This window comes from Thalassophryne amazonica, chromosome 7 (genome assembly GCF_902500255.1).
Source record: "Thalassophryne amazonica chromosome 7, fThaAma1.1, whole genome shotgun sequence".
Lineage (NCBI taxonomy): Eukaryota > Metazoa > Chordata > Actinopteri > Batrachoidiformes > Batrachoididae > Thalassophryne > Thalassophryne amazonica.
In genome coordinates this window covers 93,924,082-93,943,537 of record NC_047109.1, presented here as the reverse complement: position 1 = coordinate 93,943,537, position 19,456 = coordinate 93,924,082, and the positions used below count along the sequence as shown (strand labels likewise).

At 38.4% G+C, this 19,456-nt stretch overlaps 1 protein-coding gene across 1 annotated transcript; it reads left to right on the top strand.

Annotated features, from left to right (window-relative positions):
* The first annotated feature begins 2,553 nt into the window (after nucleotides 1-2,553).
* has1 (hyaluronan synthase 1) lies at nucleotides 2,554-6,942 on the top strand. Its single transcript, XM_034175099.1, has 4 exons — nucleotides 2,554-3,297; nucleotides 3,384-3,609; nucleotides 5,811-5,943; nucleotides 6,026-6,942. The coding sequence occupies exons 1-4, from the start codon at nucleotides 2,602-2,604 to the stop codon at nucleotides 6,699-6,701; spliced, it is 1,731 nt and encodes a 576-aa protein (XP_034030990.1). The 5' UTR covers nucleotides 2,554-2,601; the 3' UTR covers nucleotides 6,702-6,942.
* Nucleotides 6,943-19,456: the final 12,514 nt, after the last annotated feature.

Here is a 19,456-nt window from a genome sequence, read left to right as displayed (position 1 = left end):
GTCCTCCTGTCTTTTGGTACTTAGGAGGACTTCCTTCCTTCCCTCCCTCCCCCCTGCTTTGAGGAGCAGCTCTCTGTCTGATTTCAGTCTCCTTGGTAAAACTAAAAAAACAAGCACATACATGAAGTTCGCGCACGGGTTATGTGGAATCACCACCTCTTGACGCACAGGGTTGAATCAGCGGATGCACGAGTGATAGATGATTGTGTCGACACGCACGCGCGCACATGGCTCCCTCCAGCATGAAGAAAGCACGAGCCTATAAAAAGCCAAGACCTTCACACCAACTTGCCACAGAGGGAAATTCACCGGCGTAACTTAACATCAGGTAAAGTCATTATCTGATTAATTTTACAAAATTCATTCCATTAATTTTGTTGACTGTAATTAAAACGATTGCAATAAAGTATAAAAAAATATTATTATTTTGGCGTATTTTTTTTAAATTTAATTCTTATTTGCAGACATGATTTTCCATCACATTTACCTGACAGTATTCTGAAAATGTATTATTTTCCTCCTGTCTTTGCTTTGTGAAAACCACAATTTTTTAAAAGCATTTCAGATGTTTCTCCCCCACATTGTTTTTTTAATTACGTTTGTTCGATTCTGTGTAATATTTAAATCACTGCACCGTTTTTAAAAAAATACAACAGTTTACCACAAATAAGCATTTTTGTTGTCTTTAATCAATATATTTAGTCATATAAAATAAAGGCAAATGCGTTGTAGTAGCCAGAAAGTTAGATCAACTGCAAAGGGGTCAGAATTCTTTTTGAATTCTCCAGAATTACTGTATATATATTTTTTTATTATCTAGTTTTGAATAATATCCATTCTTAGATTAACCACAAACATCACATGTGATAGCTGTATTCTTCCTAAACTTTGTTAACTTGTTATAAATGACAATATAGGCTATATAAATACTAAATTGAAGTGAATTCCATTTTTTTAACCTAAAGCACGACATAATTTGTGAGCATGTAGATTTATGTGTCTGTCCTCAAACCTAAACCTCACATTGTAAAAAAAAAAATCTGTTAAATTAATGGTGAAATTCTGTGAAATCACCACATAAAGAAATTGTAGAAAGAAAAACAATGGAGTGGTGTTTAATTTACAGCAATAATGTGTAAAATGTGGAACCAAAGTAAAGTGTAAATTTAACAGTACAAATATGTTAAAATAATCATATACCATTGTATATTTTACAAATGACTGTAGTTTAAACACAGAAAAACCATAATACCAAAAACTGTCCAATAAAGTGAGATTTTACAGATGAGAATTTTCACAAATACGAGGTCTGTTAGAAAAGTATCGGACCTTTTTATTTTTTTCAAAAACCTGATGGATTTGAATCACGTGTGCTTGCATGAGCCAACCTTGAACCTTCGTGTGCATGCATGATTTTTTTCATGCCTGTCAGTTGCGTCATTTGCTTGTAAGCAGCCTTTGTGTGAGGAGGGGTGGAGTCTCTCGTCGTTTTTTCTTTGCAAGGAAATGGCGGAACAACTGGAGCAGCGCGACTGCATCAAATTTTGCCAGAAACTGGGCGACAGCCAGGTGGAAACCATTTGGATTATTTAGACGGCTTTCGGTGAAGATGCTATGGGCATCACACAGATTAAGGAGCGGTACAACCGGTTTAAAGACGGCCGCACAACGGTGGAGAGCGAGCCGTGCTCCGGGCGGCCATCAACACGTTGAAGTGACCAGATCATTTCCAAAGTGAACGCTGTGGTGATGCGGGACCGTCCTGTGACTATCCGAGAAATTGTGGAAGAGGTGGACATCAGCACTTTTTCGGCACATTCCACTGTGACAGAAGATTTTGCCATGAAAAGAGCTGCAGCGAAATTCATCGGCATGAAGCTGATGGCGCAGCAAAGAGCCACCGTGTTGAAGTCTCACAGGACATGTTGTGACATGCTCACCTCATGCACAATTTCTCTGATAGTCACACAACTGAAAAGCCACCGAAAGCCATCTGAATCTTCCAAATGGTTTCCACCTGGCTGTCGCCCAGTTTCTGGCAAAATTTGATGCAGTCGCGCTGCTCCAGTCGTTCCGCCATTTCTTTGCACAGAAAAAACGACGAGCGACTCAACCCATCCTCACAAAAAGGCTGCTTACAAGCAAATGACGCAACCGACAGGTGTGAAAAAAATCATGCATGCGCACGAAGGTTCAAGGTTGGCTCATGCAAGCACACGTGATTCAAATCCATCAGGTTTTTGAAAAAATAAAAAGGTCCGATACTTTTATAACAGACCTCGTACAGTAAAATACTGATAATTAAAGGTTTGAAAAAAGAGGTGATGTGTCTGTTTAAACTACATTTTGAGGGTAATTAAACATAAGGTGACTGTTTTTCAGAGATTTTATGTTCTAAATAATAAAATTACAACAGGTTTACACTATAAAATTTACATGTTTTACTTAAAACCATTTACACATTCTCTGTCATTTTTACAAAATTATCCTGGTAACCACAGCTGCCAGAATTTTTCTGTAAAAGCAAGGGAATTTTTTACAGTGCACCTTTACCTGGAAGGTATCCTAACATGTGGTCTCTTGGTGGTTTCTAGGTAAAGAATGGGGCTGAAAAATACATTGAAGCGGGTCGGCTCGGTATTCCGTGCCATCTTCACTTTCCTCTTTGCTCTCGTGGTGCTGGGCGTCATGGTGTGGGCATATGTTAAAGGTTATCAGCTGGTGACCTCCATTTATGGCATCATGTCCTTTGGCTTTTATGGACTACTTCTGGCATTCCACGTGTTGATCCAGAGCTTCTTTGCCTTCATCGAACACAGGCGAATGAAAACCTACAGTGAACCGTGCACCTTCACCAAGACCATCGGCTTCACCATTTCAGCGTACCAGGAGGATCCCGTCTATCTCAGAGAGTGCCTGAACTCGGTGCGAGCGCTCGCGTATCCCCCTGAACTGTTGCGTATCATCATGGTGGTGGACGGGAACACAGCTGATGACCTGTACATGATGGAGATGTTCAAAGAGGTGTTTGCAGACCAGGATCCTGGCTGTTACATGTGGAAGAACAACTATCACACGTGGGATCCCAATAAGGCCGAAGAGAATGTGGAAATGGCGAGTGCAACGGGCCCGGAGTACGATGATGACTTTGCAGCGGGTGAGGATCTGCAGAGAAGAGAGGTCGAGCAGCTCATCCAAACCAAGAGGTGTGTGTGCATCATGCAGAAGTGGGGTGGCAAGAGGGAAGTGATGTACACGGCGTTTAAAGCGCTCAGCTCCTCGGTCGACTACATACAGGTGCCCGATTTACTTTCTTACACACAATTTGTATGTGTGAGGTGATGACATCATCCAAAGACTGAATTTGATCGCTCTTTCCCCAGGTGTGTGACTCAGACACTAAGTTGGACCCCCTGGCCACGGTGGAGCTGTGTCGAGTATTGGAGAGTAACCCCAAGTACGGTGCCGTGGGAGGAGACGTGATGATCCTCAACCTGAAAGACTCCTACATCAGCTTCATGAGCAGTCTCAGGTACTGGATGGCTTTTAACATTGAAAGAGCCTGCCAGTCCTTCTTCAACTGTGTGTCCTGCATAAGTGGTCCACTGGGTAAGAAACACAACGCATTTTGTCTGATAAGGGAACTAATGAAATGGCTCTGTCTGCATTACCAGCGGAAGTGACCTGAATCTGATTTTAAACATTACACCTTTTATTCTGGGTGGTTTACATTCATGTCACATCACCAGAGACGATGATCACATCTGGAATCACAGCTGAATTTACTTCAAATATGATGTAAAAAGCAAACAAACAAACAAACAAAACAGGTCTGGCATATGCTCAAAACAGGACTTTGAACCAGAATCTGTATTTTAATATTTCCAGTTTTGGGTTTATTGTTGCCAAAACTAGGTTAGAACCAAATGAAACACTGGTTAATAACATTCATGTAAGGCTGTGTGGCATAATATCTTTTGAACATGATAAAACTGTCTATTAATACAAACTATATTTGACTCTACAGTCTGTCACTACTATCACAGCAACCATATCTCATGGCATTTCATGATGAAAAGTGATTTAATTTGTTAGTTTGTGATACTGCACAAAATGTAGATTTTCATGATGGTACCACAAAATAATAGATCACAAATGGGGGCTGTGGGCCCGCCATGTCTCATCTGGGTTATGTTTAGGGGTAGGGCTAGACAATCCCATCACAAAAATCTGCTACATTTTGTGACAGTATCACGATCTAATAGTGTGAGACTGTGCTGGTCACAGATAACAAGCTCAGGTATACTGGGAACATTGTTGCGCCTAACTAGAGCTAACTGTTTCCAACATAATTTCTCAATCAACTCACCAACAAGTTATTGCAAGCAGAAAACTAAACCTCCATGAAGTTGGGTGGGGGTTATGTTTTCACCCCATTTGTTTGTTTGTCTGTCTGCGCGTAACCCACAATTTTATTAATATATTAATAAAATTATATATTAAATATATTAATATATTGTTATGATTTTTTTAACATAGGATTCATATCCTGATAGGCAAGAACTGCTTCAATTTTCAAGGTCAAAGGTCAAAGTCAGGATAAATCTTTGAAAATGGGAAAAAATCCCTATCTTTTAACATTGAAGTAATTTTCAAAAATTCATAACCCTGTCAAAAAAGATACAATTTCTTTTATATTTGAGAGCATTTTTAGGATGGTATACTTTATAGATTGACAAAGATGATCCTGATCTGATCCGGATTGTGGATTTTGTGGACATTTGAATTTAATATTGAAAAGCCCATTTGGTGTGCATTTTGCATTATACCCCAATCCAAAGTGCCTCAATCACTCATTTTTCTGTTATGGATTTTCCTCCATCCACCAAAACTGGATGGAGGTTCCAATTTTATGCCTGTTTGTCTATCTTCCAGTTATCAGTCAGAAACCAATGGCAAATTGTGCATAGCAGAGATAACTAATGTTCTGTGAAAATTATCTGAAATAGAATTCAGAAACCAAAAAGTTGACCCCCCGACAATACCACAAATAAAAACATTGATTCAAGTGCATGAACTAAATACATACACCTGACATTTGATCACATCTAGTCACTGTTTAGTCACTTCTAACAGGACTTTGACCTTGAAATTTTTTTTCAAGTAAAATTTTGTGGAATTGGAAACTAGTGTTGCCGGAGGTTTGCACTCTACGAGCATGGTGCTCTAGTTTAATTTGCATTAAATACAAGAAAATATGAAATATGAATTAAATTTGATCTTTTTTGACAGAATTATGAATTTTAGAAAATTAGTTCATTGTTAAACAATAGGCATTTTTCCAAATTTCCAAGTTTTTCCTGTCTTTGTCCTATGACTTTGAATATTTAATCAGTTCTTGCCTATCAGGATATGAAGCCTCTGTAAAAATTCCATAATGATATATGAAAAATTGTGGGTTACAGGCTGTTCACAAACAAACAAACAAACAGGGGCAAAACCATAATCTAACCTAATAACATAACATAGGCCAACTTGGCTGGTGTAGGTACATAATAATATTAACTAGTTGCCATTATTTAAATTCAGCACTTCTGCTTTCATTTTTGTTCAGAGTGATATACGAGTTGATTCTTGTTTTTGATTCATTCCTTGATCCGGTTCAAAGTTTTAGTTCAAATTACTCACAAAAGGAGTACAAAAATCAGATTCTGGTTAAATCACCCCAAAAAATGTGAGCGTAATTGTCATGTTATGCTAGGCACCATGTAGCTCTTGCGCTAATGGTTTTGTTCTTTCTGTTTCCAAAGGTCTGTACAGGAACGATCTCCTTCAGCAGTTTCTGGAGTCCTGGTACAATCAGAAGTTTTTGGGAACTCACTGCACGTTTGGTGACGACAGGCACCTCACAAACCGAATGCTAAGCATGGGCTATGCCACAAAGTAAGACCCTTAACACCACAATAACTATTTTACTGCATTAATGGTGACTATATCTTTGAATGATTTATTTTATTTTTTGTAGATATACAGCTCGATCAAAGTGTTACACGGAAACGCCTTCACAGTTTCTTCGCTGGCTCAATCAGCAGACTCGCTGGACAAAGTCTTACTTTCGCGAATGGCTCTACAATGCCATGTGGTGGCACAAGCACCACCTGTGGATGACCTACGAGTCTGTTGTCTCGGGTATTTTCCCCTTCTTTGTGACCGCCACCATCATTCAGCTGTTCTGGACCGGCACCCTGTGGGACATCCTCTGGATCCTGTGCTGCATCCAGCTGATTGGACTGGTGAAAGCGTTTTATGCCTGCATCCTGCGCAGAAATTTTGTGATGGTCTTCATGTCCCTCTACTCCACTCTGTACATGACCAGCCTGCTGCCTGCCAAGTACTTTGCCATTCTCACCATGAACAAAAGCAGCTGGGGGACATCGGGCAGGCGTAAGATTGTGGGGAACTACATTCCGCTGCTGCCGCTGTCAGTGTGGGCGGCGGTTTTACTAGGTGGGTTGTGTTACACCATCTATAGAGAGAGTCAAAAAAACTGGCAAACCCCAGCTAAAATACTGGAGACTCAGTTCCTTGTCTTTGGCTGTTTGACGTACGTATGCTACTGGTTGACTATGATGTTCCTTTACTGGGCGTGGTTTCGCAGATTATGTAGGAAACGCTCCCAAAAGTATACCTTGCCCGTGTAGGGTCAGAATGTCCAAACCAAAGGAGAACTTTTATTTGTTCGACTTGAGTGATGTTATTTATTTTGTCTCAGATTACAGTAAACAGATATAGACCTTTAACACTGCTGCTAAGCCACGAAACTTAAAACAGTAAATGCTGGTGAAATGTTTGGTATGATCCAGATTACATACTTTTAAACATCAAACTAGAACTTTTAGAAAATGTAAGAACATGTCAGTTATATACTGGGACGGCTGTGTTATTTATGAAATATACTGGGACGGCTGTGTTATTTATGAAATATACTGGGACGGCTGTGTTATTTATGAAACTGCACTGAGGGTCCAGTTCTGTGGTTTCTCTCTGTCACATTGTGAGACCAAGAGCTGAACTTTTCTTAAATACTAATTCATGATATCTAAAGACTAGAAACCTGGAATTTCAGTAACAGTTTTTATTTTGAGGTAGACAGTGGTTACTTGTCTAAAAATGCACTCACCAGGCAGCTATCTCATTGGGTAGACCTTTCTCGTGCTGGGCTGAACCCCACTTTTGCCTTTAGAACTGCCTTAACCACCTTCATTTTTATGGCATAGATTCAACACGATGCATAAAACAGTCCTCAGATATTTTTGATAATTCACGTCATTCATGTCACAACAGAGATCCTGACCCATCAGCCCATGCAATGTTTTTCCAATCTTCAGTTGCATAAAATTTGGAAACTGTTTCTTATGGACCTGAAAAGTTCCTGTATGACTGATTATCTCTGTATTTTTTAGGTATTTTGGGGAATCAACCCTAGTATTGGCTTTGAAGACATCTACTGAGCAATGTTAACTTACAGTAAAACGTGTACAATATGACCCCTTTAAAAGAAATCACACACTGCTGTCATGGTGCTGAATTATGGACTGCACTTTCTGCAACTTGGCAGACTTACTTGAAAAAACAGCAGGTTACAGTGACAAGGTTGTACAACCTGTACAATACAATGCCATAAAAATCAACAGAGAGAAAGAAAAAATATATATATAATATGAATATAATATATTCATATTAAATTTCTATTTGGCCCTGCGACAGACTGGCGTCCTGTCCTGGGTGTACCCCGCCTCACACTCTATGACTGCTGGGATAGGCTCCAGCCCCCCGCGACCCTTAATTGGACTAAGCGGTAGAAGATGAATGAATGAATGAATTTCTATTTGCATGTTGATGAGGCTTGTTTTCACTGTGAGTTTAAAGACTATGATTTAAGATATTTTAATAGAGTTAAGTCTGAATTATTTTTTTATTTTTTTGATGTCATTAAAATTTTTAAAAGCCTAGTGGTTCACCCATGTTCTTGCAAATGACCATATTTTGCAATATATATATATTCTCTCTTGGATTGTCACTCTATTTTTTAAGTTCTTTAAAATAAATTAAATAGTGGCCTTTAGTAATCTAAGAATGACCATAAAGTTGCTTAATGGATAGAAGCCCAAAGATGGAAAGGAAGATGGAACAAATATTTTGCTTTAAATAAATTTACTGTATTATTTATAGTTACACTCTTAAACATGTGAAGTATATCCTCTTTAAGATGCATATATTTTTGTTTTGTCATCGTGCAATATAGAAAACAAGCCAAATATCTTAAAGTGTGACGTGTATATATATTTTTTTATTATTATTATTACTATTTTTATGCAGGATGCAATGTGTTGAAAAAGAAGCAAACTGCGTTGAAATGTGAATCAAGTAATGCTTTTGGGAGCTTGTACAGAAATAGAAAAAAAAAAATTATAATGTGTTATTTTACTTGCTTTACTGCCATTCACAATGACACAAGTTTTTCAGTGTCAGTATATTTTCACTTTCGTTATATACAAGTCACACACTGGTTGTAATAAGAAACATAACACAAGCTCATTTGTATATACTAAAATCAATGAAACCTAAATTGCCTTAACTAGTACCGTGCCTGCGGTCTTTCATTTCCTCACTATGTTCCTCACAGTGGAAACTGACAGCTGAAATCTTTGAGATAGCTTTTTGTATCCTTCCACTAAACCATGATGTTGAACAGTCTTTGTTTTCAGCTCATTTCAGAGTTGTTTAGAGGCTTCCATGTTGCCACTCATTAGAAGAGATGCAAAGAGGGGAAACATTTGCAAATAGCCACCTTAAATACCCTTTCTCAAGATTGGATTCACCTGTGTAAGGAAGTCAAGGGTCAGTGAGCTTACCAAACCAATTTTGTGTTCCAGTTAGTGCTAAATGTATTAAAATAAAAAAAATGACATGGGTGCCCATCAAAAAAAAGTACAAGGGCACACCTGCCTAATTTTGTTTAAATAATTATTGCACACATTCTGTAAATACTAGAAACTTCATTTCACTTCTCAAATATTAGTGTGTTTGTCTGCTATATGATATATTTAACTGAAATTTCTGATCCAGACAACCAATGATTTATAAAGGAAAATCATGAAAATTATCAGGGGTGCCCAAACATTTGCATACAATTGTATCTGATCATGCATGGGGGAATTTTGGAATTGTGTTTTAATGTCAAAGAAAGTAATAAAGGGAGCTCTGTGACATCATAAAACACAAAATTATAGAAGTAAAAGAAAATATTTCTAAAAATCTGGATCTCCCTCAAAATTTAACCAACTCTTCTCTTCTCCAAGTAGAATTTTTTTTTCCCCACACTTTTCCAATAGGCCTTTATTTATTTATATTTATTTTTAGATACGTGATCCACAAATAGGCAGGCAGACCAGGTCACATTTAGGACAACAAGCTTTTGCTGTGTATTCATCATCACCAGATTGCATTGTCTTTGACAGGATGATCATTTTTATCCTCTTCTGTCATTGGTTGAGGTAAATAAATAAAAATACATGAATAAAAGAAGTCTATCACACATTCTTGGCTCCTATTTTTAGAGATCTCCCCTCCAAATTAAATAAAATCTGTTGTGCTTCAGGTCTGGATTCTGACACCAGGATCCTGGTGTTTCTCAGGGATGTGTTCTGGCCTCTAAAGTGGTCAATGCATGCTTGAACTGAGTGTTGGGTCATGGAGTCCAGCAACTTTGGTGTCTTTGTTGGTGAGGAAAGATTGACTGAGGTTGACCTTGTGGGCAATGTTGTGATCTTTGTGGAGTGAACAGATACAGAGCTTGAGAGTCTGATTGAAGAGTCAGTGTCTTGGTTTGTGATGGTCCTGAATCAGATTCCAGGTGTTCAATGACTCACTGGAGTCAGCCAACAGACATTTATTAGCATGTGATGAAAGCATTGAACTTGCAACAGTGTCACATCTGTCTTTGCCTTTGAGCTTTGGAAATGCCTGGGAATCATGAGGTTGCTGGATAGAGGTGTTTGATGATGCCCAAACCTTAGCAACGAAGAGCAACGGTCCAAGTCTTTAGGGTTCTGCTGCTTCCTGTCTGACTGTATAGTTGTGAAACCCAGACACTAAGTAACCTAAGGTGAGGTCTCGATGTACTAGGTCTCCCTGGGTACTGCTGGTATTTTTGTGAAACAAACAGTTACTTGGGAGGACTCAGAGAAGGCATGCTACTTGTATTGTATAAAAGCGTACTACAACATTTTGGCCATGTGGCACATTTCTCTGGGCACCCAACATGTGAAAAAGACCAATGAGATGCACATGTATCACCTGGTAGCAGTAGAGACCCAGTTACTTTCTGGACATGGGGACAGATGACTTGTCTGCCCGGGTGGCTTCCGTGCACAGTTTCTCCAATCACAGCCACAAAAGTATACTTCATTTCTATTCTGGATATTCTGGTGATACAAATCTACTGGCATTTGTTTCCATATCAGTAGGCCTAAGCAGCACAAGTATGATGCCTCGATATGGAGATCACAGCCACATACACACTACACTGCATGCTTGATATGCCAAAAAAGGCACCTCTGAAGTTTCTCTGTGAAAACTGACAAAATAAGGTTAGTCAGTGCTGTTGTACATTGTCAACAGGGAAGATGAAGTTGCTTTTGAAGTGCAAAGTAAATGAAGTTTCATAACAAAAGAACCTGTACTCCATGTCCTCGCCACTACACAAATCACAAATCTGGATCAGAAAAGGAGCAAACTTGGATCTACACTGAAAAAAATGCTACTTTGGATCAACTTTAAAAAATTTATGTAATTTGTTACAGCTAATTTTTTTAGTTTCTCACAATGTATATTTATGATTTTGTAAAGTGATTCCAGCAGATTTAAACTGGAAACCACAATTTTCCATTAGACCAATGTAAACTAGAAGCACTCAGAGAGTGCAAACCTCCGCCAAGGCCATGGGGTCACTGACGCCATAACATCTACACGCCGTGGAATCATTGAACCTAAAAAAGTCTAACAATGATGTCTGCTCAGTAGTAAAAAGTTTCATCTGCTGTGACTGGACAGCATGTATTCTTAGCGCTTGGCATCACAGTTTATTGCAACTTGCACCTTTCCCAGAAGCTGCTGTCATCTGAGCACTGATATTGATATTGCATGTGCTTATAGACAAAAACAAATAAGAGACAAAATTCAATTTATTATTCAACTAAACTGCAAATATATGAATTTTTTAACATTTATGAAACACTTCTCTAAACAAGGCCATAGGGTCACTAAACAAAAATAAATGTAAGAAATATTACAATTTGAAAACAAATGCACCCGAACGTGATGACAACGTGATGTTAACGTAATGCTAACTTTTAACATTGAAAATGCCATAGACATGCTAACACATTAGCATCGGGATCCGGATCACCACTAAAATTTTATCACTTGTTCCTCTTGTCATTTCCAACCACTCCACAAAATTTCATCAAAATCCATTCAAAACTTTCTGAGTTATCCTGCTGACAGACAGACAAACAAACAAACAAACGCGACCGAAAATATAACCTCCTTGGCGGAGGTAATAAGTACTTTGAATGAAGTGCACCATGTTTCACTTTTTTCAGTGTACAACCCCTGGCAATAATTATGGAATCACCAGCCTCGGAGGATGTTCATTCAGTTGTTTAATTTTGTAGAAAAAAAGCAGATCACAGACATGACACAAAACTAAAGTAATTTCAAATGGCAACTTTCTGGCTTTAAGAAACACTATAAGAAATCAGGAAAAAAAATTGTGGCAGTCAGTAACGATTACTTTTTTAGAAAAGCAGAGGGAAAAAAATATGGACTCACTCAATACTGAGGAATAAATTATGGAATTACCCTGTAAATTTTCATCCCCAAAACTAACACCTACATCAAATCAGATCTGCTCGTTAGTCTGCATCTAAAAAGGAGTGATCACACCTTGGAGAGCTGTTGCACCAAGCGGACTGACATGAATCATGGCTCCAACACGAGAGATGTCAATTGAAACAAAGGAGAGGATTATCAAACTCTTAAAAGAGGGTAAATCATCACGCAATGTTGCAAAAGATGTTGGTTGTTCACAGTCAGCTGTGTCTAAACTCTGGACCAAATACAAACAACATGGGAAGGTTGTTAAAGGCAAACATACTGGTAGACCAAGGAAGACATCAAAGCGTCAAGACAGAAAACTTAAAGCAATATGTCTCAAAAATAAAAAATGCACAACAAAACAAATGAGGAACGAATGGGAGGAAACTGGAGTCAACGTCTGTGACCGAACTGTAAGAAACCGCCTAAAGGAAATGGGATTTACATACAGAAAAGCTAAATGAAAGCCATCATTAACAGCTAAACAGAAAAAAACAAGGTTACAATGGGCTAAGGAAAAGCAATCGTGGACTGTGGATGACTGGATGAAAGTCATATTCAGTGATGAATCTCAAATCTGCATTGGGCAAGGTGATGATGCTGGAACTTTTGTTTGGTGCCGTTGCAATGAGATTTATAAAGATGACTGCCTGAAGAGAACATGTACATTTCCACAGTCATTGATGATATGGGGCTGCATGTCAGGTAAAGGCACTGGGGAGATGGCTGTCATTACATCATCAATAAATGCACAAGTTTACGTTGCTATTTTGGACACTTTTCTTATCCCATCAATTGAAAGGATGTTTGGGGATGATGAAATCATTTTTCAAGATGATAATGCATCTTGCCATAGAGCAAAAACTGTGAAAACATTCCTTGCAAAAAGACACATAGGGTCAATGTCATGGCCTGCAAATAGTCCAGATCTTAATCCAATTGAGAATCTTTGGTGGATGTTGAAGAAAATGGTCCATGACAAGGCTCCAACCTGCAAAGCTGATCTGGCAACAGCAATCAGAGAAAGCTGGAGCCAGATTGATGAAGAGTACTGTTTGTCACTCATTAAGTCCATGCCTCAGAGACTGCAAGCTGTTATAAAAGCCAGAGGTGGTGCAACAAAATACTAGTGATGTGTTGGAGCATTCTTTTGTTTTTCATGATTCCATAATTTTTTCCTCAAAATTGAGTGATTCCATATTTTTTTCCTCTGCTTGGTCTAAAAAAGTAACCATTACTGACTGCAACAATTTTTTTTCCTGATTTCTTATAGTGTTTCTTAAAGCCAGAAAGTTGCCATTTGAAATGACTTTAGTTTTGTGTCATGTCTGTGATCTGCCTTTTTCTACAAAATTAAACAACTGAATGAACATCCTCCGAGGCCGGTGATTCCATAATTATTGCCAGGGGTTGTATAAAGGTCGCAGACACTTTACCATCAGAAGCTGCTGTTCCACAGACAACAAGCAAAACGACTCAAGATCACAGTGTAAGCTTCAAGACAGAGTGCTTCATATCATACAGAGCGCAATAAGACGGGTGATCAACACCTCCTCCTGATTTCAACATTGGACTGCCAAACATCAGTATGGCAGGCCAAGGAACTAGATCCGCTGTGCCCAACCCTGTTCCTGGAGGGCACCTGCCCTGCATGTTTTTTAACTCTCCCTGTTCCACTCTCAAGCAATTAACTCTCTCAGGTTTGCTCAAACAATCAAGAGCTGGAAGGCACCACTTTAAAAAAAATTGGGTGTGACTTGAGTAGGTAGACATGGAAAACATGCAGGGCAGGTGCTCTCCAGGACATGATCGGTGACCCCTGTGCTACGAGAATATGAAATATATATTTAATTAAAGTACAGCAGGGGTCACCGACCCTGTTCCTGGAGAGCCCCCACCCTGCACGTTTACCACATCTATACATACCATTTTAGGGCTTTATTGACTTGAGTAGCAGCTGAGAAAAATAGCATATGGAATGGACGGGGGGGTACCTATCTGCATTTACCCAAGACACACAGAGATGTATGTCAAAATACCATTAAAATCACATTAAAAAATGGGGCTGATTTGTAATTTATGAAGACTTGGTCATTCAGATATCTTCAGAAATGCTTCTGCTGGTCTGACTGATGTTCAAGACTGTCCATCAGGTCCCACTACAGCCGCTAGCACGTTTTCTGATTTTTCTTTAATTTATTAAGAAACCAGGGTGTTGACTCTGAAAGATGCTCATAATATTTATTTTGCATTGATTTTTCACCTGCATCTCTGCGCATTAAAATATCATTTAAACTGTAAGAAGAGCTGTTTCAGTAGAGTGAAAGTGATGGAACCCAGACTGAAATTTGCTAAGAACATTGTGTTCAGCTGAAACATTGTTAAGCTGTTTGGCCACCACTTTTAATAAAATTTTGGAGATAAAAGACAATTGAAATTGGTCTAAAATTCTGATGAAGAGAAGGGTCGGCATTAGACTTTTTTAAAAGAGGGTGAATAACAGGCTGTTTAAAATACTGAGGGACACAGCCAGAAATCAATGATCTGTTGATTATTGATAAAACACACACTTTCTTTGCCCAAAGGTTCCAATCCAACAAATAAAATGCATAGAAAAAGTCTAGGAAGCCAATTTCAGTCCCGTTCATTTTTGAGGGTTTTCAGCTCTGTAGAGCCTTGACTAAAATGAAACGCAAGAAGATATAATTAGTGACTTGGAATTGTTCTTGCATTCATCACGTGATTTACCTCAAGAAAACTGACTACAATAGTGATGATGTGTATAATAAATAATCCTTAATTTAGTGTGTCCTAATACGTATGGGTTTGAAAAGTACTGACTGTGGATAAAAATGGTTCTAATTACAAAATGGTGAACAGAATGGGGTTTAACAAAAATATCTCATGAAAGGGAATTATTGATTTTATGTCCACAGTCCTTTAATTTTCAAAGCTCATAAGTAATAGGACAAACTAAATATAATGATTATTTTAAATAGAAATGACCACATTTACAGCCAGTTTTCTTTAGGTAAGTCAGGTGAAGGATCCGCGCTCCACTGGTGGTGTACAGAGACAAAATTACAAAACATCACTCACACTATCTTAAAAATTCGCCTGCCCCACCCCCACCATAACTAAATAAATAAATAAAAGAACTAGAGCACTGCACTCGTAGGGCGCAAACCTCCACCAACACCTCCAATTTCACAAATTTTTACTTTGGAAAAAAATTTCAACGTCAAAGTCCTATTAGAAGTGACTTTTCATAAGCTAAATTAGATGTGATCAAATGTCATGAGTATGGATTTACTTTATGCACTTGAAACAATGTTTTTATTTGTGGTATTGTCAGTTTTTTAATTCTCAAATAATTTTCCACAGAACATTGGTTGTATCTGCTACACACAATTTGTCATTGGTTTCTGACTGATAACTGGAAGACAGACAAACAGGCATAAAATTGGAACCTCCATCTAATTTTGGTGGTGTAGGCAAATCCATAACAGAAAAATGAGTGACTGAGGCACTTTTGATTGCGATATAATGCAAAATGCACACTAAATAGGCTTTTCAATATTAAATTCAAATGTCCACAAAATCCACAATCCAGATCAGATCCGGATAAAACTCTGTCAGGTGATAGTGAGTTCCAGTCTGCACCTCACTTTCAAATATGAGAGTGATTTGGGCACATTTGATTAAGATATAATGTAGAATATACATTAAATGGGGTTTTTCAATGTTAAATTTAAATGCCTAGATCAGATCCAGATCAAACTTTGTCAGTGGATAAAGGATACCATCCTACATAATGCTCTTAAATATGAAAGAAATTCAATTTTCTATGACAGAGTTATGAATTTTTCAAAATTCTTTCAGTGTTAAAGGATAGGGATTTTTTCAATTTTCCAAGATTTTTCCTGACTTTGATCTTTGACCTATGACCTTGAAAAGTGAATCAGTTCTTGCCTATCAGGATATGAATCCTCTATAAAACATTTCATGACGATATATGAAAAACTGGGGGTTACAGGCTGTTCAGAAACAAACAACAAACGTTTCCTCCGCCTAACTTCATTGCCAGGCGTAATAAAACAAATCCAGACTCCACAAGCTCTAGAATTTAACATGACTTGTAAAAAAAAAAGAGGGAGTGTCACCATGTAAAGTTTAAGTCCTTCACATGGAAACAGAGAACAAACATGACAACACAAAACGTAATCATGTTGTAATTGTAGAAAATGGCTCTATGCAGTAGTTTATAGTAGACAATGAAGGAAAGGGTGGAAAGATGATAAAGGAGATAAACCAGCATGTGTGCAAAAGTAATTTAACAAAGTTCTATTAAACACACACACACACACACACACACACACACACACACACACACACACACACACACACACACACACACACACACACACACACACGACAGAGAAAATTACTCATCTACTTGAGAAAGTTGTTCTGCAGAAATACTCTTTAACCAGGGGTCTCATTCTTAAAACTCTGGGGAGAAAATGGTTTCTCATGATCATGAGAAACCGTGATGATGTTCACAACTCTACTTTCCACTCCCATCTTTAGCCATGAGTGGATGGAGACACACCCTCCAGTAATCATTACCTCTGCCAAGGAGGTTATGTTTTCGGTTGTGTTTGTTTGTTTGTCTGTCTGTCTGTCAGCAGGATAACTCAAAAGGTTTTGAACGGATTTTGATTCAATTTTGTGGAGTGGTTGGAAATGACAAGAGGAACAAGTGATTAAATTTTAGTGGTGATCTGGATCACGATCCGGATCCCGATGCTAATGCGTTAGCATATCTATGACATTTTCAATGTTAAAAGTTAGCATTAAGCAGTTGCAGCTGTCGTCACGTTTAGGTGCATTTGTTTTCAAATTGTAATATTTCTTAAATTTATTTTTGTTGAAATTTTGTGGAGTGGTTGGAAATGACAAGAGGAACAAGTGATTCAATTTTAGTGGTGATCCGGATCACAATCCGGATCCCGATGCTAACGCAAGTCTATGCATGTATATAGCATTTTCAATGTTAAAAGTTAGCATTAAGCAGTTGCAGCTGTCATCACGTTTGGGTGCATTTGTTTTCAAATTGTAATATTTACCTCCGCCAAGGAGGTTATGTTTTCAGTCGCGTTTGTTTGTTTGTCTGTCTGTTTGTCAGCAGGATAACTCAAAACGTTTTGAACGGATTTTGATGAAATGTTGTGGAGTGGTTGGAAATGACAAGAGGAAAAAGTGATTAAATTTTAGTGGCGATCCAGATCACGATCCGGATCCCGATGCTAACGCGTTAGCATGTCTATGGCATTTTCAATGTTAAAAGTTAGCATTAAGCAGTTGCAGCTGTCATCACATTCGGGTGCATTTGTTTTCAAATTGTAATATTTCTTAAATTTATTTTTGTTTATATATTAATAATCTAATGATTATTATATACAATTTTAGAGAAAGAGACAAAAAGAAATAGATCATTGTGCCAAGGAGGGAATCTCTTTAGGGTCAGTGACCCTATGGCCTTGTTTAGAGAAGTGTTTCATAAATGTTAAAAAATTCATATATTTGCAGTTTAATCAATCAATCAATCAATCAATTTTTTTATATAGCGCCAAATCACAACAAACAGTTGCCCCAAGGCGCTTTATATTGTAAGGCAAGGCCATACAATAATTATGTAAAACCCCAACAGTCAAAAACGACCCCCTGTGAGCAAGCACTTGGCTACAGTGGGAAGGAAAAACTCCCTTTTAACAGGAAGAAACCTCCAGCAGAACCAGGCTCAGGGAGGGGCAGTCTTCTGCTGGGACTGGTTGGGGCTGAGAGAGAGAACCAGGAAAAAGACATGCTGTGGAGGGGAGCAGAGATCGATCACTAATGATTAAATGCAGAGTGGTGCATACAGAGCAAAAAGAGAAAGAAACAGTGCATCATGGGAACCCCCCAGCAGTCTACGTCTATAGCAGCATAACTAAGGGATGGTTCAGGGTCACCTGATCCAGCCCTAACTATAAGCTTTAGCAAAAAGGAAAGTTTTAAGCCTAATCTTAAAAGTAGAGAGGGTGTCTGTCTCCCTGATCTGAATTGGGAGCTGGTTCCACAGGAGAGGAGCCTGAAAGCTGAAGGCTCTGCCTCCCATTCTACTCTTACAAACCCTAGGAACTACAAGTAAGCCTGCAGTCTGAGAGCGAAGCGCTCTATTGGGGTGATATGGTACTACGAGGTCCCTAAGATAAGATGGGACCTGATTATTCAAAACCTTATAAGTAAGAAGAAGAATTTTAAATTCTATTCTAGAATTAACAGGAAGCCAATGAAGAGAGGCCAATATGGGTGAGATATGCTCTCTCCTTCTAGTCCCCGTCAGTACTCTAGCTGCAGCATTTTGAATTAACTGAAGGCTTTTTAGGGAACTTTTAGGACAACCTGATAATAATGAATTACAATAGTCCAGCCTAGAGGAAATAAATGCATGAATTAGTTTTTCAGCATCACTCTGAGACAAGACCTTTCTGATTTTAGAGATATTGCGTAAATGCAAAAAAGCAGTCCTACATATTTGTTTAATATTTGTGACCCCATGGCCTTGGCGGAGGTTTGCACTCTCTGAGTGCTTCTAGTTTACATATAAAAACGCCGTGTGCAGCACAAGCTATTAAAAATGGTAATGAAAACCAAAGGAAAAAAACACAATAGGAGTGAACGTGAAACAGAGAAGCACATCAGAAAGGTAGAGAACAGGAAATTTAGAGCATCACGGTTTAACCAGCTACAAAATGCAACTGTAAAACTAAAAACACTTGCAGTAAACTGCTTCTCGTCACCACTGAACTGGTAAAAATGTAATTATAAGTGTCTGGTAGCATGGAGAGGATTTCTACATGTTTACCTCATGAAGTATCATGAAACATTTTAAAATGACCAATTATTAGGGGTGGGCAATCTCTAGGCACCTCATAAATTATGATTCAGAGGCCGTGATTCAATGAAAAATGATTGACGCATCCCTTTTGTTTTCCTGTACAGGATTTTTTCTCACTGTGTGACTGCTTGGTAGTTTTCAAAGCAAAGTATTTGTAAAGCTCCCTAATGAATTTTCTTCCAATATATTCTTTAACAGGTCAGCCATATTTGCACCCATGTGGCTTTCATTCATTGATTCTAAATTTTAAAACTCCCTCGCTGCCTCTACGGCCTGTGAAAGTGTGGGCTCATATATGTGACTGACTATGTGTTTGGAATATTACCACTCCAGCAAAGTAAAAGGTAAAACATTTATGTACTGCTGATTTTCTGACACTTAAAACTGCAGAAAACATGGCACAAAACATCTGTTCTCATTTTGTGCACAGCTATTTGCACTTTGGGTTCATCAGGATGAACTGTGTGTACAGTGCGCTTTAACACAATGTGCTGCACGACGCATATGGTGCATCCGGAAAGTATTCACAGCGCTTCACTTTTTGCACATTTTGTTATGTTACAGCCTTATTCC

Coding starts and splice junctions, on each gene's coding strand:
- has1 (XM_034175099.1), top strand. CDS start 2,602: ATGGGGCTGAAAAATACATTGAAGCGGGTCGGCTCGGTATTCCGTGCC. Junction 3,298..3,383: donor CCTCGGTCGACTACATACAG/GTGCCCGATTTA, acceptor CTCTTTCCCCAG/GTGTGTGACTCAGACACTAA. Junction 3,610..5,810: donor CTGCATAAGTGGTCCACTGG/GTAAGAAACACA, acceptor CTGTTTCCAAAG/GTCTGTACAGGAACGATCTC.